Source organism: Pygocentrus nattereri, chromosome 26 (assembly GCF_015220715.1).
Source record: "Pygocentrus nattereri isolate fPygNat1 chromosome 26, fPygNat1.pri, whole genome shotgun sequence".
NCBI lineage: Eukaryota > Metazoa > Chordata > Actinopteri > Characiformes > Serrasalmidae > Pygocentrus > Pygocentrus nattereri.
Genome location: NC_051236.1, coordinates 5,335,837 through 5,357,993, shown reverse-complemented (window position 1 = coordinate 5,357,993; position 22,157 = coordinate 5,335,837). Strand labels below are relative to the sequence as shown.

At 41.6% G+C, this 22,157-nt stretch overlaps 1 protein-coding gene across 1 annotated transcript in view; it reads left to right on the top strand.

Annotated features, from left to right (window-relative positions):
- The first annotated feature begins 1,266 nt into the window (after window positions 1-1,266).
- The window catches only part of angpt4 (angiopoietin 4), an 88,640-nt gene continuing 67,749 nt past the window's right edge, over window positions 1,267-22,157 (top strand). The window contains exon 1 of the mRNA XM_017718264.2: window positions 1,267-1,999. Within this exon, the coding sequence (XP_017573753.2) occupies window positions 1,688-1,999 (312 nt within the window). The 5' untranslated portion in view covers window positions 1,267-1,687. The remainder of the gene's footprint in view (window positions 2,000-22,157) is intronic.

Genomic DNA, 22,157 nt, shown 5'->3' with positions numbered 1-22,157 from the left:
ACCATCTTTTTTAAGAGTGTAGTGTTATTTGGGAGAAACAGAATTAAGCATTCCTCAGATTGATGGAGTATGTGCTGTAGACGGTTCTATATAGAACCTTTGAAAAGTGTTCTTTTTTGTCAATGTCAGGCTTGTTATAACAGAAGAACCCTTTTTGATGCCCTTTTCAAAAAAGGTTCTGTATAGAACCAACTGCACATTCTCCATCAATCTGAAGAACCCTTTTTATGATGCAAAGAACCCTTTAAACATGCAGAGAGTTATTTGAGTGTTTATGGTTCTGCATAGAACCATTTTCTTTCCTAAAGAACCCTTGAAGAACCATCTTTTTAAGAGTTTAATATACCTTGGGAGAAACAGCATAAAGCGTTCGTCAGATTGATGGAGAATGTGCTGTAGGCGGTTCTATAAAGAACCTTTTCGAAAAGTGTTCCATTGTTACAATGTCAGTCTTGACACAATAGTAAAATTCTTTCTGGTTCTAACCCTTTTTGAAAAGGTTCTATATAGAACCATCTATAGCACAGTCTCCATCAATCTGAAGAAGCTTTATTATGATGCAAAGAACCCTTTCATACAAAGGCTTATTTGAGTGATCTTGGCTCTGAATAGAACCGTTTTCTTTACTACAGAACCTTTGTAGAACCTTTATTTGTGTGTGTAAAGGTTGTCTTGTCCTGACGTTCCTGCCAGAAACAACAACATACCCCTGCTGTAAAAAATGTCAGAAACCATTAAAATGTTCTGTTGCTTCCTGCTGGTGTCCAGTGGTCAGTAATGGTATTCTGTGTTTTGCTGTTGGGTTGATATCACAGTCTAAGGACCCTAATGGTTTAACAGGTGTTCTGGGACTGGTTCCAGATGCATTTAATGGGATCTAAAGGTGTTCTACAGGAAACTAGGGATCTCAGACCGTAACCATTCCAAGCCGAGTCCCTTTAGAAAGCAAAGCCCTCGGGTTTTAATCCTAATGGTTCCTAATGTGATCCTTTCTCAGCAGTGATAAAAAAGTAAACATTCCTAAATCTCACTGAAACATCACGTGTAATTGGAAATGGCCCACGTCCAGTTGACGAGCAGCGCAGAAGTGGAGGGAACTCTGTCCTTCGGGCGAGCAGAGTGAGGAAATGCTTTAGTGAAGAGCAGAGACAGAGCGTGTGCTAATAGACCTCCCTCAGCTTCTCCCCCTCCTCTCCTCCCCCACGCGCTCCCTCGCTCCCAGATAAGAGGGCAGAACTCCCTCTTTCTGGCCATTTCAGACACTGCTTTAGGATAGGAAGGAAGGTCCTTCATGTATCTGTCTCGTTTTTCAGTTTGAGAGACTCTCTCTCTCTCTCTCTCGCGCTCTCTCTCTCTCTCGCGCTCTCGCTCTCTCTCTCTCTCTCTCTCTCTCTCTCTCCTTCTCCAGTTCCAGTGCTTCAGCCCAGCTCCTCACGTAGCACGGGGGGCCAAAGAGAGTTTAAAGGAAACAAGACCCTACTTAGGAAAATAACCTCCTCCGCTGCTGGGAGAGAACCACAAACACCAAAGGAAGGAGAAGGACGAGGAACAGCAGGCAGGGAGCATCTGCTCTTGCATCTGTGAAGCTATGTGTCCCGTCTTTCTGGCCAAGTGAGCCATTGAGGGCAAGTTGGCATCAGTCCTTCAGCTGCAGGTGGCCTTTTTCAGTCTGTCTGCACTCGTAGCCATGAGGCTGAGCAGTCTCCAATGGGGGCTGGCGCTGCTGCTGGCAATGGTTGGCCCAGTGACTTCTGGAAGCGGGAACAGCCAGAAGCGAGGACCAGGAGAACGGCGGAAGAAGTTGCACCGCGTGCAGCATGGACAGTGCAGCTACACCTTCATCCTGCCCGAGATGGACAGCTGCAAGGGTGGGTCGGTTCATTACGGAGGCAGCAACGTGGTCCAAAGAGATGCGGCGCCAGGAGAGGGCGAGTGGTCAGTTCACAGGCTTCAACATCTGGAGACGGCCATGGAGAACAACACCCAGTGGCTTCAGAAGGTAAGAACAAGACAAGTATTGATGGTGCCGGTTCTGTCAGTGCTGCTTCAATGGTTGCCATGCTTTTTGTACACTCTAAGCCAGAGGTCGGGTTCTTGTGACATTGTATGTCTTCCATTTCATTCAGTTGGTTTCACATTGAAGCGGCTAAATGACACACGTGGGCGTTCACTGATTGGCCAGACATTTGGCTGGCATACAAGTGCTCTGTCACTCTCACATTAGAACCAAAAACCTACCATTTTTAAAGAAGATTATCACTTTGTTCCTAAATTGTTCAGAGGTAAAGTCACTCAGAGCTTTTCATGTGAAATGCTGTATTCTACAGAACCATGTTCACAGTGGCGGTGATAGGAACCAGGCGTCCACCTCTACAAGCCACCACATGAAATGGTTGTGAATTCACTGCCTGATGTCCGAGACGCTGTTTTATGGAGGCATTTTAAAAATATGATACATGCAGGGTGTCATGAAGCAAAATAGTCCCCCAAAGTAGACTTATTGTTTCAGATTTCCCAATATTTTACCATCATCATACACATGTAGGTTCTCTGGTGGTTCTGGATGGTAAATAAAATGCCTATATTTGTGTTGTAGTCATGACAACCCCTGGTTCCTATCACCACCACTTTGAGGCAGTGCACTATTTCTGAAAAGCTTTATTTACATCTCAATGATTAAATCATGTAGATTAATTCATCAAATATAGTTACGACATACATGTATTAACCCTACTTTGCATTAAAATAGTGACACCTATCATTATGAAAGAAATAGTCAAAGAAATAAAAGCATCACTGTCTTTATGATTTAATGGATTGTCTATGTGCCAAAATTAAATGCACTGCTTTGCTATTATTTTATTGCTCGTCTGGCATTATTCACAGCAGCTCGTACTGTAGGATCCATATGAAGAGCAGCATGTCAGTACAGTGCACTGTTAGAAATGAAGGTTCTGTTCAGGCACATTTTTTGTTCATCAAGGTACAAACAGTGTAAATGTTCCCTCAAAGGTTCTACAGTGGTTCTAAGGTCTGATTGTGGAGCTTAAATCAGTTTCTCCAGGTGAAAAGTTGGTATTTGTTCCTTTTCATAACCGAATGTTTTAAAACAGAGCAGTAGAATAAAAGCCTGGAGGCGAGGCGAGGCAGGGTGTGTGGAGTCAGTCCAGCTTAGAACAGATCATTTCAGTGGATTATGGTTCAGTTATGTTCCCTGACTGAAGATGCTGAGATGGAACCTTGAGGGTTCCACCTTGGGGGTTCCACCCCAGTGACCAGAGGGGCTCTGACCCAGAGACAGTCTAGTACCTTTATTTCTAAAAGTGAACTACTGCCATGTTACTGGAAGAAAAATTTGCAGCCTATGGTTTAATAGTTCAGTGCACACCCAAATATGGGAGCATTCACACCAGTCAAAACAAACTGAATTAAAGAAAAAGTTCAGTTCACCAAACGAGGTAGATGTAAAATCATCTTTGACAACGCTTTTAGTTCCTTAATAACCTTTTAATGCCTGTTTCTTTCAGAAATTAGACATATGAGTGTGAAGAATCTGTTCCAAAGTTTAAGGAAACCTGCATATCAGAGTTTTTCTTACAACCAAAAATCCAGAATCAGAACCATTTCCAAAACCTTTATAGTTGTATTTACACTTTTACACTTTTATACGGAGCCCTGCTGGTGACATCCCATATAAATAAAAACAATGCATGGCCACGCCTTATTAAATCACTGGAATGAGATCCTAATGCATGGCCACAGCTTAGTAAGATGTGGGAATGATACAATTAAGCTGTGGCTTCAAGTTAATAAGACATGGGACTGAGATCATGCCTTATTAAGCTGTGGTCAAGACTTTATCATACCTATCCCATACCTATGCCTTACTAAGTCATGGCCACACATTAGGATCTCATTCCCATGCTTTACTAAGTTGTGGCCACGACTTAATTATCTTGTTCCCACACCTTGCTAAGTCTTGGACACATTATTTTTATTTATATGGGATATATATGCCATCAGCAGGGCTCAGTACTTTTAGCCAGAATTACAGTTTCTATGACTTGTAACAGTAGCGCGACTCTTCGGTACTACACAGAACCAATTGTTTAAAGGTTCTTTTAAACCACATACAACAAGTGAGAGACGTTTAACCATGCAATGAACCAATTATGCATTCAGATGGTTCTTTGAGATGTTATGGTCCTGTTCTAAGTACTAAAAGCTGTTGAAGAACCACTTGTTAGGGCTGAAGTTTAAGGTGTTGAAGGAATATGTTCATATTGAGAGAAAACAGTGTTCTCATCATATTCTCTGCAGAATTATTCTATTTTGGATAGTCCGTGCCAGAATTCGAAGCAGGAATCGTGGCTCAAACATATAAATGGAAATGGGCTGCGAAAGTGACAGTGTTGGCAAGCCTGAGCAGACGGAACAAGTGCAGGGTAAATCAGTATGACAGGATGAATGAGCTGAGTGTTGTGTGAAGGACATCCAAAAACACCTCTTTGTTTAAAGTCCACTCATCACTGTTCAAAGGACTAAAGAATCTTTGATACCTTTTGGACTTATTCAGTTTGCGCTTCTGGCAAAAAAGGCAATAAGCGTAGCTGCACACATCAAAGGAGCTTGGAGACATTGAGAGTCGAGGAGACTTTGCTGAATCAGATTGCTCGGTCTTCTTGGCTGTGATCTGAGGGCTCTATGTTCATTTAGATGCCATAGAAGTCACACTAAGGAGCATTTGGTCTATTCAGCTGACAATAAGGTGATTTATAATGGCAGCCTCCATTCTAACGTGATGCATTCAAGCCTTCAGTGTTACTTGAAGGGATTGATATGCTAAGTGATTTTGATTGAGGTGATGAACAGATGAATACGGTCTCTTGTTGCTCTGTGAACATGGGGTAAGAGAAGCGGAAACATCCTATAATCAGTGATGCTGACATATAGTTTATTCACACATGCTCTACATTGTAGGTGTGATGGTGTGTACAGTAGTATGTGTTACAGTTCATCTACTTGTAGACACAATACAACTACTGACTTTATAATAATTATGTAACTTATGTTACTCATATCTTTAGCAGAGCACTAACCCTCTGGGTTCTGAGGTCATTCCCTCGATTTGTCCATCTCTTCTTAAACGCTCCTCTAAAGGCTCTTCATAGAACACAATCCTCATATGTTTCATATCTAAACGCTCCGTTATCTTCTTCACTACTTTTCAAACCCGCTGCAGCAGCTTCAGCAGCTGTAAACTCTCTGACGCCGTTTCACACGAGTCCCCGATGTGGACTGAATGAAGAATGAAGGGTTTCCGGCATGACGGTCAGTCCTTAGTGATCTCCTGAGTGTCCGTCGGTCAGTTTCACACAGAATGTAGACGGACACGCGAATCCAGCAGCTCCACACGGTGAGAGGCAGATGACGTGTATCTCTGCCCCTCTTCATAGGCTCATAACTCCGGATGTGCGTTTCGTATGATCTCGTGATAAGATTGAGTAGAAAGGGTGGCTCTACGGATTCAGGAAGGGTTTGAACCGGATTTCTGAGCTGGGTCATCAAAAAGTGAGTTTAAATAGGAAATTTCCTCTATGTAGATTATCTGTGCTTGTCCTTATATGAAATGCATGTGTTCATGTGAATGAATGAATGAATGAATGAATGAATGAATGAAGATCCTTGTAGTGAAAAAGAGAGACTTACTCAAACAGACCAAAATCCATTTTCAGCCAGGGACAGATCTATAACATTTCACATTTTATTCTTAAAGGTTTTATTTTTGGACCATTTCTACTGGCTAATTTCTCAGTTTTTAAGCAACATTAGCCATTCATTGTTTTAATTAAGCATAACTGGCTGTGACTTGTGAATGATGTTTACTGTCATTGTTTCTTTCTAAATAAAGCTCTGAAATAACTATTTGATTTCCAGCTAGTACAGATGTGTTTTGGAGACTAGTGAGATTCAGTAGTAAAGATGAGTGACAGTGCTTTTTTTACAGAAAGTAATTAGTAATCCCACTATAGCTTAAGCGAAGTCATTTGTAATGGCTAATTTTGTGATTAACTTGATTTTCCGCACACTGCCCAAGAGTGTTGGACAAGTCAGCAATGGTTGAATTCTATTTGCAAACAAAGAGAATGGAGCTCACAGTGAAATCATACGCTTGCAATCAGTGAGATTACTAAAAGTATGCATGCTAAGATGCCCTGGATGTTCTTGATTTGCTCGGTTTAGAAGTTTTTGGTTGAGATCATTCTCGGGCTCTCAAAGTGCTGACTCACATGTTAGGTTCTTTGGGCAAGAACTTGAGCACATCTGCAAGCAGCCACAGAATCGAGCTATCAGACTTCAGGGGGCATTTAGGTGACGCCATGGAAGAAGCTTTCTTTGATGTGGCACTGATCAGCCTTCACCTGATAACCAGCATAATTCGCAAACAACAAAAGACACACCACATTCTTTGGAGAAGGAGGAGAGGAGGAAGGAGAGGGAGAGAGGGGGTAACGTTTGGGATGCAAAGGGAGTCATTTGAAGTCTTTGCTTATTTTTTGTGTAATGGCCATGGACCAAAGATCTCTCTGGAAAAGAGCTCCTCCACCATCAAAGAGCAGAGGATTAGCGATTGCACGTCCCATTTAGAACAGCTTGAGATATGCCAAAGGCCCCAGGCCCCTCGGAGCGAAAGCTCCCGTAGATGTAAAGAGACAAAAAGGACTTTTTGAATATGTCGGTTGACCCTTTAGACTAATGAATGCAGCAAACCTGCGTTTTGCTTTACAATTCATTTAAAGAAAATCTCCTCTGATCAAGCTTTTGAAAAACATCATCTGGTTTACAGTTGTTCTACATCAAAGCCAAGAACACTGTTCTACAGGGACATTACAGCATTATCTGCTTTGCAGAAACATATCAATGGTCTGCAAACCTAACATCTAACTTCAGAGAACATCTGCCACTTATTCTGTGTTTGTTTCCGTTTGTTTGCTTGGATAGTGTGGAAACAACATGTGTAGTATGACACAGTTTAAACACTGAGGACACCCAGTGATCATTATACAAGTAGAACCAGCTCAGTAATTACTCTGCAAAGTTGCCTGATTGAAAAAAGGAACAAATTCTGAACGGAACATCTCCTTTCATGATCATTTCAATACAGAGTTTTCCTCCTAATGCTACAATGCATTTAAAGGTCCCTTGTGCTCGTGTTAACGGGTTTTTGTCTCCGGTCTATTACTGGTTTCATTCCTCCTCTGGGATGTGAAGGAAAATGGATGGAGCGAGAGATCGCAGGAGAAGAGTTTTGGAGGCATTGCTGTGGAGAGTTTACGATGTCCCTACGCTGTCTTTTACAGCCGTGTAAATGGCCACAGTCATGGGGCTTCACTCGGAGCCTGCCAGGGGCCAGGCTGTTGATTATTGCCCTCATCAAGCCATCAAATCTGAGAAACACATCAAAACGTTTTGAAAGAGCAGCCCTGACACACATTATTCCAAAGAACACTCAGTCCACAAAATAAATAGCACATCGACGGAGGGGGGGGCGCAAAAATATGTTTGGGAATTTGACTTGAACCTGGAGCTGAACTGTAAGACAGCGTAGAGACTTCATTTGGAGGAGGACTCGAATCAAACATGCAGCATTCCGTCATTGATCTCAACACTCTTAAAAAGACGGTTCTTTAAGGGTTCTTTAGTAAAGAAAATGGCTTCATGTAGAACCATGAACACTCAAAGAACCATTTGCATGATTAGTGTCTTTGCATCATGAAAGGGTTCTTCAGATGGAAAATGTGCATGAATGTGCCATAGATGGTTCTATATAGAAGCGTTCTATAAAGCAACCAAAGGGGTTCTTTTACTGATACAAGCTTGATACTGTAACAAAAGCACCAATAGCACCAATTCGGGTGCCCCATTGAACCATTTTCAAAAAAGTTGTGCACAGAACCATCAACAGTACATTCTCCGTCAATCATTTCATGATGTAAAATCTGAAGAACGTTTTCATGATGCAAAGAATTCTTTAATCATGCAGAGGGTTCTTTGAGTGTTCATGGCTCCTTGAAGAAGACCTAAAGAAACCATGATGAACCATTTGGCTACAGTGTTTTATAGTCATGCTTAATTCAATTAAAGTTTACTTTTTGCTTTCTATCTTAGTCTGTATTGACGGGTTTGAGTCCGCACTTCTGACTTGTTCTGTTTGTTTTGATGTCAAAAATGACAAACATTTCTTTTAATAACTTCTCAGAAATACACCAATCAGGCGTAACATTCTGACCACCTCCTTGTTTCTACACTCACTGTCCACTTTATCAGCTCCACTTACTGTATAGCTGGTCTTTGTAGTTCTACAGTTACAGACTGTAGTCCATCTGTTTCTCTGATACTCTGTTACCCTGTTCTTCAGTGGTCAGGACCCCCATGGACCCTCACAGAGCAGGTACTATTTGGGTGGTGGATCATTCTCAGCACTGCAGTGACACTGACGTGGTGGTGGTGTGTTACTGTGTGTGCTGCGCTGGTCTGAGTGGATCAGACACAGCAGTGATAGTGTTAGTGCTTTTTCATTTTTGTGGGTTTATAAGGGGTTAAAAGCATTTTGAAGCAAAAGTGTGTTTTTCCCAACGGAAAACAATATTAGAATAAATTCAAATGAACATAAAACAGGAACAGTAACATATTACATATAGTAATGATCTTTGGTTTATATTTTATGAGCTGGCTAGAACCACACAGGTCTGGTTCCAGACTTCGGAAGATTAACATACATAAAAATACACCTGCACTCTCAGAAATAAAGGTATTAGACTGTCACTGGGTCAGTTCCCCTCTCGTCACTGGGGTGGAACCCTCAAGGTTCCATCTCAGTGCCTTCAGTCAGGGAACATAACTGAACCATAATCCACTGAAATTATGTGTTCTAAGCTGTACTGACTCCACACACCCTGCCTCGCCTCGCCTCCAGGCTTTTATTCTACTGCTCTGTTTTAAATCATTCGGTTATGAAAAGGAACAAATACCAAATTTTCACCTGGAGAAACTGATTTAATCGCCACAATCAGACCTTAGAACCACTGTAGAAGCTTTGAGGGAACATTTACACTGTTTGTACCTTGATGAATGAAAAATGTCCCTGCACAGTGTGACTGTTTTATAATGTGGTATATTTATTTAATGCCAGGTGATTAAATTCTTACTACTCAGCCAAACATCTTTTAAGTATAATTTTCTCAGTTGTCTTTTGGTCAGAGCTGTGTTTTATGTGATGTTTATATGAGAACAATTGCACAAGCGCTTATATAAAAAAGAAACTGTTTTAACATCCTCTTTGAACTCTCACTGCTGTGGTTCTGTGTCACAGCAAGAGCTTGAATAGAGATAGTGAACTCAACAGGACTGATGGATTATGTGTATGTGGCGGGTGGGCTGGGGGGGGTCTCTCTCTGTGATGTGACGTGATGAGTCTATGTCCTGGGCTCGGTCCTGATCACAGCAGCCGGTCTGGTTTTGTTAAACAAACATTTTCCTCATGTTTATCATTCTTGGGGAAATGTCTTTGAGAGCGCAGAGGCTGGTGGGCTTCACACTGTGGGGACGTGAATGTTGCTTAGGTCGACTTGCCTGACCTCAACATCAGTCAGCATTAACAATCATGTCCAGAGTCCAATCATGACCAGGGCTCCTCCACACTGATAGCGTTCACTCTTGTTCCATACTGATGAACATAAACAGCCTTCGCTCCTTGCTAAGGTCAGGGAGGTCAGCTGAAATTACAGTACTGAAATGGGGGGCTACTGCAGCAGTGCAGGCTATAACTTATACATGATGAAAAGGCTGCAGTGCTTTACTGATGAAGTGGTATTAGTTGAACATTTCACCATGCAAAGAACCTTTTAAGCATGCAAATGGATCTTTGAGACTTCATGGTTCTATATAGAAACACTGTCTTTACTAAAGAACCTACCATCAGAGAGTCTGGTGGGTTTTCTGACCCAGTGTGACCAAGAACAGCCAACTTTGACGGGAAAGGACATGCAAAATAAGTAAGTAAGTGATACTTTTTTGATCCCACAACCGGGGAAATTCCACCTCCGCATTTAACCCATCCGTGAAGTGAAACACCACATACACACTAGTGAACACACACACTAGGGGGCAGTGAGCACACACATGCCCGGAGCGGTGGGCAGCCCTATCCACAGCGCCTGGGGAGCAGTTGGGGGTTAGGTGTCTTGCTCAAAGACACCTCAGTCATGGACTGTCGGCCCTGGGGATCGAACCGGCAACCTTCCAGTCACAGGGCCAGTTCCCTAACCTTCAGCCCACGACTTCCCCAAAGTGACATTTATGTCACTTACAAACTACTAACCACTTCAAAGAAAACTCCAACTTTAACTCCAACTGTTTAACAGTAACCACAGGGACTTGCAACCTGGCTGAGCTATACTTAGATTATAGAAGTGTGCAATAAAACTATAGGCTCACTGGCAGGTCCTGACCATTTAAGGGGTTACAACCTCTTAAAAGATGCTGTGAACTTCACATATGCTTTTCAGTCCAGTGACCACCTTGCTCTGAAATGCACTTGTGAAAGTTTTTATTTTTTCTGCTCAATCGGAATAGAATATGTCCATGTATACACCTCAGTCTGAATAGACTTGTCCGATTGAGACCATTCAGAATTCAGTTTCTATGTTATTGAACAAGGTGGATAATCCTCTAAATAATCAGTTAAATAGAAGAATAATATCCGTGTAAACGCCTGTATCCGATTACATTCCCTATCGGAAAGTTTAACTCCGTTCTGCATGTGCGTCGCGTCACAGTGAGAGTTTATACCGTTCAGCACGCGGAGCAGAAACTGGTCTGCAGAGGAGACGAAGTTCATGCTCTGATCTTTAAAAGACGGCGGTGGGACGGACGTCCAGCTTATGTGTCTCAGAACACGACGTCTTCCTCTCGGCCTTCTTTAATAAGGACATGTGAAGGACGTTTTCCTGAGTCTGACGTCATTTTAAAGCAGTTAAAAACACAATCACTGCTCACTGCTGCTCATCTCACTCTGACTGGACTCACGTGATGCTTGTTGTCATGGTAACATTTACCATGCGGTTTTCCACACATGCACATCATTTTGGATCAGATTACTTGAGCATGTAAACGGAGATTTTCCATCAGATTGTTGAGTAGAGTGAGAATAAACTCCTCAGTCTGAATCTGTAATCGGAATGCGCTCAAATGAATTGGCAAAAATCTTTGCATGGAAACAGACAATGACAATTAGCTATCCAATCAAAATGTAGCTGACAGAATTCTGATATTTATGGTCATCTCAGTGTAGATATATTGTATATTAAACAGTCCGTATACATCTGTGGGTAGACCATCTGAAGCTGCGATGAGGTTTAGGTGGAATTTTCTCCCTGAAAAAGTTTGTATTTTTTCTGTTTGTATATTATAGTTTAACGTTGTATATCTGTTGGGCAAAATAATAGCAACAACAATAATAATAATAATAATAATAATAATAAATAATGCTAAAATGTGGTCAAATTTGGTAGAAACAGTGAGCTACTGTAAATGGCTCGAAACACATTTTCCAGTCAAACCAGTCCAGGATTCTGCCTGCATTGGCACTCGTTCCTGTTTTGCAAAGCAGTCCAGATTCTTAAAAAGAAGTTCTTCTCGAAAATCACTTTACGGATAATGATTCATGTTTTGGCAGGCTAGTCTTTCGTCAGAGTGTCTGATTAATTATCCATTAAGTTCTCATAAATGTTATCCTGCAGTATTCCTGTATTCCACGCTACACTTCAAAAAGGCATTCCAGACGTCAGACTCATGAGGTCATGAGTTTGATCCCAGCTGACTTCTAGTGACCTTTTGCCCTCACTTAATCTCAAATTACTCCAGGTCAGACCCCGTGGCTGGTAAATGTAGGATGCTGCTAAGTGAAAAAATGCATCCATCCTCTTGAAGTCCATCATGAAAAGTGTTGAATGTTGAAATTTTACTAAAACGATGCATCAAGTGACGTCGTATTAGATTAAGTCCTTTTCAGATTGTTGGAAGAACATTACTTGATTGATTTCAAGTCATTTCTGTTCCCACTTTACACTAAGACTATTTGTTAATGATTATTAATAAGGTCATAAGACCTTACAGTATTTAATGAGCAGTTATAACACATAGACAAGGCACCATCGCACTCTTCTTGCCAGATAGTGAGTCCTATACATTTATCTGTGCTCTTAAATCTCAGATGTTGCTTGTTACCGACTTTACTTTGTGTTCTCCATCAGTCAGGATTAAACCTGTCAGCTTCTTCAGATATTTATGTTCATCAGATGGAACAGCCTCATTATTCATGTGTTGTAACAGCTTATAGATCAGCTTATTAATGATATATAAGGTGTTTATGGTGTGAATAATAGCCACCGGGTCATAATAACCAAGTAGTACATCCATTTTCATTTGTTTTCAGTAAATTTATCTAGTGAAAGTGTTGTATTGAACTGCCAAATGGTGTTATTATTTTAAATAATGAGGGCATTTTTTTTTTTTTCCAAAGAAATAATGCTTGAAACAAAATGACCTACCAATAGAATGTTTTTACTAGAAGAAAGGGTTTAAGACAAGAAAACCTGAAGGCTAATTCATCTTAGAATATTCTTATAACCAATTAAAATGGACAATTATTTACTTCCCGAGATATATATATATATATATATATATATATATATATAGTCACCAAAGTAATTTCACTGGTTACTTTGGTGACTATGTGACAATAAAGGCTTCATTCATTCATTCATTCATTCATATATATATATATATATATATATATATATAATCACTGCAGTCGGAAGAAAACCTTGTATCTCCATGGTTTCCGTCTTTTGGTACAATTTGAAAGTACCTGTTGTGCTTAAAAGTAAGGTATTTTTCCTTCTCCTGTAAAGTTACTGTTTTGGAGATACAAGGTTTTATCTGACAACAGCAATATATATATATGTATTTATTGCTCCTGTATGTATGTATTTACATGTATATTTTGCAGTGTAGATATTTGAGTGTGACACTTCAGTGTTTTATCCAGCAATAAAGTTTTTCATTTCTTGCATATATATATATATGCTTAAAGTGCATGTCTTAGATTTACAGTTATGAGAAAAACCTTTCATTATCACATTATTTGGAGGTTCATTTAACCTTAAAAACTCCCTTTTCTTGCACAAAAACAATTGAAAGTGTAACTACAGAACCCAGTCATGCGCGTACTCTGGAGTTTGTCTCAGTTGTGCTCAGGGAGCTATTGTAAATAGGGCTTAAGTGAGCATGGGCGGTATATGCTGAGTGGTGTGGAGGGCTAATTCCGCTCTCAGGGTTTGGTCTTTGTCACGGACAAAAGCCCTGAGTCATCAGAATCTTAAGTGTCCTCAGCCACCGGGTTAATCACTGAGCCTGCACAGATATCAATAGAATCTTTCATCAGTTCACAGTTCCTTTTGGTTTTCCTTGTTTTCTAGAAATCATGGGGAGTTAAATCAAGATGTATTTGTCCTGGCTGTTGGACAAAGCTTCAATACAAGTACAACCACTGGTGAAAATTGAGGGTACCCATCAGACATGACCTCAAACATCTGGCCAGTTTCCACAAAGTGCCAAGAACTGCGATCTAATCTGATCCTGGACCAGTGGCTCTACGGCTCTGTTTTCATTGTCTTCCTCAGATTAGGGAGATTAATGAGCTCAGGTCCCACTTTGAGGTCTGCTATTAGCCCTTATTGGGCGAATTGGTCCTTTTTGGCCCGTGCAACTCAAGCCCATATGAAAGGCTTCAGCTCTGTGACCCCTGAACCAAACACATATAGCGTGACCCATATAGAACAAGGAGTGTATTAATTCTCCTTTTGGCTTTTGCCTGAAAATCACTACAGAAAAGGACTTGTTATTGTTATTGAGAAACTAGGCTGAATCTTACTGTAAGCCTGCTTTCATCCAGCTTTAAATACAGCATTCCAAATACATGGAGGCAGGAATTCTCAGGCCCTCCAAGTCCCTTGTAGAGAATCCATTATTCTTGAAAGCATTGCTCAAGTTCGTGACCATCTGCTGTGCTGTTAATTTTCCAGTAATGTTTCATCAGTCTTTTTTTCCTGGGGAATTATGAGTGTCAAAGACCTTGAATATTCTTCCTCTGATTACAGCTATAACTCGGACTCAAAATCCTGTAGATATGTTTGCCAGGACCTCGAACGCCGCATTGCACGAGTGCAATAAGCCATTATATGGGTTGAGACGAATGTTTTTACAAGCGACACGGGGGGGAGTCTTGTTTTGGATGACACCTTCAAATCGCTGTCAAACAAAGCAAGAGCTGCTCCCGAGCTTCTGCAGCTGAGCTGCTAATGACTTTTCCATTGTAAATGTTTGGGACGTCCAGCTGATAAGACCTGTGACTCCCCTCAGCGTTGAGTGCCTCATTAGTCAGGCTTTCTGTCGAGAAAATTGAAATAAGACAAAGGGTTTTATAACAAAACCTACTGTTGTGTTCTGTGCACGCTCTTGTAGACTCTGGGCTCAATGTACTGAGCCTGTTGTGGAAGTTTCATGTTACGATACATGTATATGCCACTATGCAAAACCATGAGTGGACCCACACCTGCCTTCCAAGTTTTGCTGACAATAAAATGACAATAAAAACAATGGTAACATTTTCTTTGGGGACTTTTTGGTCTCACAATGACCTCTCTGCCATGAGTGGACTTCAAAATATACACTTTTCAGTCCAAAACCTTCTCAAAACTATCATAAAAACCAATAAATCAATGTATCAGGCTCACTTCGGGACTATTTTGCCTCATGAAACCCTGTATCCCTCCACCGTGATAGGGTTAGGGTTAGAAATCAGAATTATCCCAAAATCAGGCAGTGAATTCATAACCATTTCATGAATGGCTCGTGAGGAGCTTTTAGAGGTGGACATCTGGTTCCTATCACCACCACTGTGAACAGTTCTGACTGGGTAAGTTTATCTAGAACTGCGAGTTTCACACCAAACCACTGGGTTCGATTCCCCGGCTGGGCGACCAGGGTCCTCTCTGTGTGGAGTTTGCATGTTCTCCCCTTGTCTGCGTGGGTTTCCTCCAGGTTCTCCCTCTTTATTTTCATTTTTAATTTCATTTTTTTAATTAATGATGTCCTCTTTTAAATCTACTGTTTTCATCATGTTTTTAATTTCTATTCTCATCTACTTTACTTTTCTAAACTGACTCTGTTTTCTCTTTTCAACGACAGCAGTGTATAAAATATAATATAAATACTATATAAATATAAATAAGCTTGCCTTGCTTTGTGAAGGTATGGGCACAGAACAACCAGAATAACCCAAATTGTGTGTATTTTCACATCGTTTCATCAGATTTTACGTCTGCCTCCAACAGTGTTACTGAAACCTTAGCCTGGCTATGAGTTTGAGGTTTAGAGGTCCCTCCTCCTTCAAGTAGACAGGATGTCCACAGAGTGGGTGAGGAGGGTCTATAAGTGCTGCCTTCAGTGTAAATATACCCTCTAATGTAGCTTCCAGTCTCAGTGGTCAGGATCTGCACAGCTTCACGAGACAATATGTTAACTATGACTGTTGAAAAATAAGCATTAGACTTTTCATCCTGAGTGACCTGTTAACCTGTCTTGACCTACTGAACTGCCCAAAGTAGGGTCTGGACGGCTGCAGCCGGCTATCGGTGCATTGGTTGAACAGTGGCCTACATTTGTGTCAGGAAAGATCCAGATCCGTTCTGCTGCTGGGGGGGGCGGGGGGGTTTGGTGGGGGGGGGGGGGGGGGGGTACAGGGATTGAGGGGGTTTCTTGCTTGGGTCAGATTTGATAATGAGCCTGATGTTTCAGAGAAAAAAACCAGACACCACAAAAAAACATTTTATCAGTAATATTCCTCAGTTACTTTAGTTATTAATGAAGCTGTGCCGGCTAATCAGCGGGCAGTTTATTGCTGACCGTCCCACAGGGACCTACAGTCACATTTAGTATAATTAATTATTTGCTTATCTTTCAATGCTAGTTTAATACAAGCTCATTTGTAAATGTAAGATCCTAGACAAGATAATAATAATAATAATAAATTTAATTAAATAAAAATAATTTTAAAGAAATTCATTAACCCATTATATAGTCAACAACTTACTAAAGCAATGTTGCTATGACTATCTTTGAAATGTACAATGATCAGGCATAACATTCTGACCACCTCCTGACCACCTTCTGACCACTGTTGTGTCTGAGTGGATCAGACAGCAGTGCTGCTGGAGTTTTTAAACACCTCAGTGTCACTGCTGGGCTGAGAATAGTACACCAACCAAAAATATCCAGCCAACAGCGTCCTGTGGGCAGCGTCCTGTGCCCTTTCCATTCCATCTCACCACGTGGTCCTACAAGACTCACACCCGGAGTTATGAGCCTATGAAGAGGGGCTGAGATACACGTCAGTTAATAGAGCATTTTGACATGAAACATATGAGGATCATTTTACATGAAGAGCCTTTAAAGGAGACTTGAAGAAGATGAGCAAATCAAAAATGCACTCAGAACCCAGAGGGTTAGTGTCTCACCCTCGATTTAAGGAATCTAGTATGACCTTAGTTCTTTAACAGGTGGGATCACACAGATAGTGTAGGTGAGGTGTTTATTATGGCTGGGTAAGGTGCAGTATCTGAATCAGCTCCATGTAAATTCTCAGATCTGCCAATGAAACTGAGGCATTTTATGATTTTCAGAAACTGCAGATGCTACAAGCAGCCAAAGCAGAGGACACATCCGCACGCAGCTTCCTGTCTTTAGTCCAGACGCTCTTGGTCAATAGTGCTGCTTATGAGCATTCGCCTCAAGCTTGTTTTGTTTACGTTAGCCCAAAGAGAGGAATCTCAACTGGTGTAGCACAGCTGTACTCTCCCTCCTCTGCAGGGTCAGCAGTCAGCCCCTGATTGGCTGCAGCGACATCAGAATTGCAAAGTAAACACGGTAGACTTCCAGAGGAGCAGCGTGTTTGATAATTATGATTAAGGCTGGAATCTGGCTCAATCAAATATAGTCTTAACCCCCCACCTCCGCCCAATTAGAACCTGAAAAAACAGGGTTTGGGAAAAACAATTAAGCTTGTTGTTTGGAGAGGCTGGTTTCGCAGCGCTCTCTGGAGTGGGCCGTGTTGATGCGGATGTCGTCGAGTGTTTGCTTGTTTGTACGTCTGCATCCTTTTTCGTCTGTAAACCGACACGAACCAAACGCAAAAGTGAGAGTTCCTAACTCTGCAAGATTAGTCAGGATGACATGAAGTTGATGCAGCTGTCAGTTACTGGTTACGACTGTTGCTCCAGCGGCGTGTGGACCTCCCCGAAGGACTGCACATCACCGCGATAAGGAGGCTAGTTGTTGCATTTGATGGATTACAGTGTAGAGTAATGAATAGCTTGACTGCAAATTAAGGCCGGGTTTAACTTCAGGGCCCCCAAAACATGTGAAAGACACATTTTTCAGAGACAGTTATAATGCCTTCAGAGGTAACCCAGCCCTCTGAAGTATACACACGGACAACTGTGAGCTATCACAGACTATTACTGTACATGTCATTCATTCTCAGATTTCACACAGAGATCGTGAGACTCGCACGCCTGGCCTGTGTTTAACACGTATCCGGAGAAATCTCATCCACGGAGAGCAGAACACGAGGGAAAAAAGAAGAAAAACCCAGGGCATTTATGGAATTTATTTTCAAACAGTTGGTCAAAAACTGCACATTCTTACTACTCGGACCCGTTTCTGTGGAATAAAGGTTCCAAAACGTTCTTGACTTGGCGAAACCTTTTCATGATGCGGAGGTTAAACATAAACTCATGCATCTCATTTGCAGAAATGATTCCAGCGAAAGGTTCTGTAGGCAATCAAAAGTGGTTCTTCTTTAGCAATACCCCCAAATAAACCCTTGTACACACTTACGACTCTTCAAAGGTTCCTTAATAAAGAAAATGGTTCTACACTCACCGGCCACTTTATTAGGTACTCAGGTGTTAGGTGTTCAGGTGTTTGTTAACACAAACAGCTAATCAGCCAATCACACGGCCGCAGCTCAATGCATTGAGGCATGTAGAGGTGGTCAAGACAACTTGCTGAAGTGCAGGCCGAGCATCAGAACGGGGAAGAAAGGGGATTTAAGGGTCTTTGAACGTGGCGTGGTTGTTGGTGCCAGACGGGCTGGTCTGAGTATTCCAGAAACTGCTGATCTGCTGGGATTTTCACGCTCAACCATCTCTAGGGTTCACAGAGAACGGTCCGAAAAAGAGGAAATATCCAGTGAGCGGCAGTTGAGTGGACGAAAATGCCTTGTTGATGTGAGAGGTCAGAGGAGAATGGGCAGAAAGGCAACAGTAACTCAAATAACCAACCAAAATCTCTGAGGAACGTTTCCAACACCTTGTTGAAAGTCTGACTTGAAGAATTAAGGCAGTTCTGAAGGCAACAGGGGGTCCAACCTTTCACTAGCAAGGCATACCTAATAAAGTGGCCGGTGAGTGTATATTGCACCAAGAAAACTCCTTTAAGGTTCTACACACTTAAAAATGATGGTTCTTCAAGGGTTCTTTAGTAAAGAAAATAGTTCTATATATAACCATGTACACTCAAAAAGCCCTTTCCATGATTAAAGGGTTCTGGTATCGTGTCAGAGTTCTGAATCAGAGTCAGAATTGGCTGAATGTGCTGTAGATGGTTCTATATAGCACCAAAATGGGCTCTTTTATAGTAACAAGCAGAACCGTACTTGGTGCTATATGGAACTATTTTCAGAAAAGTTTTATATAGAACCATCTACAGCACATTCTCCATCAATCTGTAGAACCATTTCACCATGCCAGAACCCTTTATTTATGGAATGGTTTAGAATTAGAATAGAATTTACAGCCATTTGTCTCTGCACACTGTGAAATTAGACCTCTGCATTTAACCCATCCGTGCAGTGAAACATGCACACAAGTGAACACACACACTAGGGGGCAGTGAGCACACTTGCCCGGAGCGGTGGGCAGCCCTATCCACAGTGTCCGGGGAGCAATTGGGGGTTAGGTGTCTTGCTCAAGGGCACTTTAGTCAAGGACTGTCAGCTGAGGGGATCAAAGCGGCTGGTTGCCGAACCTCCAGCACACGACTGCCCCCAGTTTCTTTGAGCGTTCATGGTTCTATATAGAAATATTTTCTTTACTAAAGAACCTTTGAAGAACCTTCATTTGTAAGTGTGTAGGAACTTTTTTGTTTCATTATTGGATCAAGTCTAATCTCAGACTATGCTACAGAGTCAATGGAGCTTTGCCATTTAGTCTAACATTAAGGGAATTCCATCAATTCTTAAAACTTTCAGCTGGATTAAGTTAACAAAGTAAACAAATGTAAACAAAGTCGGTCAGAGTGGTTTGGTGTGAAATGCTTGTGACAGTAATCAGCCTCTAAATGAGCCTCTGCCTCTAAAAGCTTCCTCACGGAAAGTTATTACATGAAATGGTGATAAATATCCTGCCTGAGGTCTGAGTCACTGAATGGTTTTACATGCACTTAATAATCCGATCATAATCGGATTTCTGCCGTTATCTGATTAGTCAAATGGTCGTGTAAACAGCACAGTGTGATTTCTTTGATCAGCGTAAGGTCTAGAAATCTGGAGGCTGGATTTTAGCTCAGGAATCTGATTTCTCAGTGCTGTGGACTCTGTCTGAGCATGTGTGAAAACAGACTGCAGTAGCGGAAATAAGCAACCAGCGTCGCTGCGAAACGCAGCAAAACACCTTTGGAACGATGCTGAAACCAACTATACTTGACAAATTGAAGGATTTAAATATTCTTCATGCTCTGGATTGATTATGTTTATAGTTCCAGGTAAAGTGGTGCAACGTTTTTTTAAAAAAAAAGCCACCACATGAAGTCACGTCTTATTCTGTGAGCTTATTGGCTGGTTCCAAACCAGACATCCGAATATTGTCTGACTCATGTAGACCTAGAGTTTCCCAGTTATCTGATTATTCAAGTGCATGATCGGATTAGTGACAAAATCTGATTTTCTAATCTAATAATGATTTACAATAGAAGTTTTTGAGAGGTTTTTGGCCTAATATATAATTTTTCAATCCAGTCATGGTGGAGGGATACTGCAGGACATTGTGAGGCAAAGTAGTTCCCAAAGAAAAATGTGTATTTATTTACTTCTTTCAGATTTATCACTATTTTCCCATCATTATCATTCCATATCAACTCAGAAGACCCGTGTAGGTTCTCTGGTGGTTCTGGATGGTAAATAAAATGTCTATATCTGTGTTGTTGTCATTGTATATCATTTAACATGAAACCCCTCTGAATGACTTTATTTGACTGCAATTTTTAAACATTTTTCAAAATAAAAAAAAATATATATCTGGTTCTAGGATGAACAATAAACGATATAAATGAAGATTCTTTGTTTTCATTAATGGTTTTACCAGCACCGCTCCACATATCAGTGATAGTCATGCTGATAGCAGCACGTGGCTAAAATGTTTGGCCTTTTCCACTTTACTTATTGTTTCATATCATAACTACTTCCCTTTCATAACCATCCACTCGCAGTTTTGATCTTATTTGAAGCTGCTTTATCTTTAAAATGTTGTGACGACCGTGCAGCCAGTGTTGTGCACGTTCTATAGCTCCAGAGGCATTACGTTAACATACGTCTACAACATAAAGATCTTAGAATAATACAATATAACTGATATTTATATGAATTGAGGGTCTCATACAAAGCTCTGACGGATAAACGCCCTGCCCACAAGTCTCGACGGTGGGATCATATTATCATTTCAGCCTTCGACGTTTACATTGGAGATGACAGGCGATCATATATGCCATATCTTTTAGCAGACATCTGGATTCTGTGCTCAGGTTTTATGTGCCTGCATACATCCTCGCACAAGTACTTTGAAGCCACCCACAGTCTAAGGAGGTCTGCAGATGACAAAACCGTTGGCGAAGGCCGAGAACGCCGTAGAATCGTACGTTTTGGCCCGCCACTGCATCTTCTCCTTGGCTCATTAATGAATTCTGGCCCAAAGAAGGGGAAACTGTCCAGGGGTGGATCCACATGGGAGGCCGTGTCTTTTCCTGTCCAAGAAACGAATGAATGAAACGTAGAGGCTGTCCAGCACAACATATGGCCTTAAAGTGATGACACTGCTTTTCAAGAGACAGCGATGCCATATCGTTAGCACATTGTTAACAAGGCATATCATATTTCTCGAGTATGTCGCCACGTTTTGTGAGTTTTCAGATGAAAAGAATTTCTCTTTTTCGTCCCCGAAGGCCTCGACAGCAGGGTGGCTATTCGTAGCCATGGAGACAGAATTGGTAATGCGATGTTCTGGGAAGAAAGGGAAGTTATTTTCAGAGCGCTCGGTGCGAGGGTGGGGGTCCTCAGCGACTGCCGCTCTGTGTACTCTGAGTTGGTGTTTGTGTATGTGTGTGGGGAGGAGTGTATACAATCTTCTGAAGGGTGTGGATTTTTTTTTTTTTTTTTTTTGTAAGCTCATTTGAGGTGGAAGAAATGTTTGTAGTGCAGCGGTTTCATCTGGTGGAGTTCTGGTGTTCCAGGCAATAAACACATACACATGCATAATCGCACAGGCCCACACAGACGCTGACTCTCCCTCTACGGTGCCTTTCAGTACTTGTTAAGTAAGATTGAGCCATAAAGGTGCAAAACCTCAACCTTTTTACAATACACACAATGTGGCCAAGAGTATGTGGACAACTGACTCACACCTTTCTGAGCTTGTTGGATGTCCCGTTCCAAAAATCAGGAGCATTAATATGGAGTTGCAGCTATAACAGAGCATTTATGAGGTCAGACAGAGGTTGAACGACAGGGTCTGGCTGACAACCAATATTCCAGTTCATCCCAAAGGTGTTTGATGGGGTTGAGGTCAGGGCTCTGTGAGGGCCACCGCTGCTTTGTGCACAGGGGCTCAGTCGTGCTGGAACAGGAAAGGCTCTTCCCCAAACTGTTGACACAAAGCTGAAAGCAGATAACTGTGCAAAATGTCTTTGTAGCATTAACATCA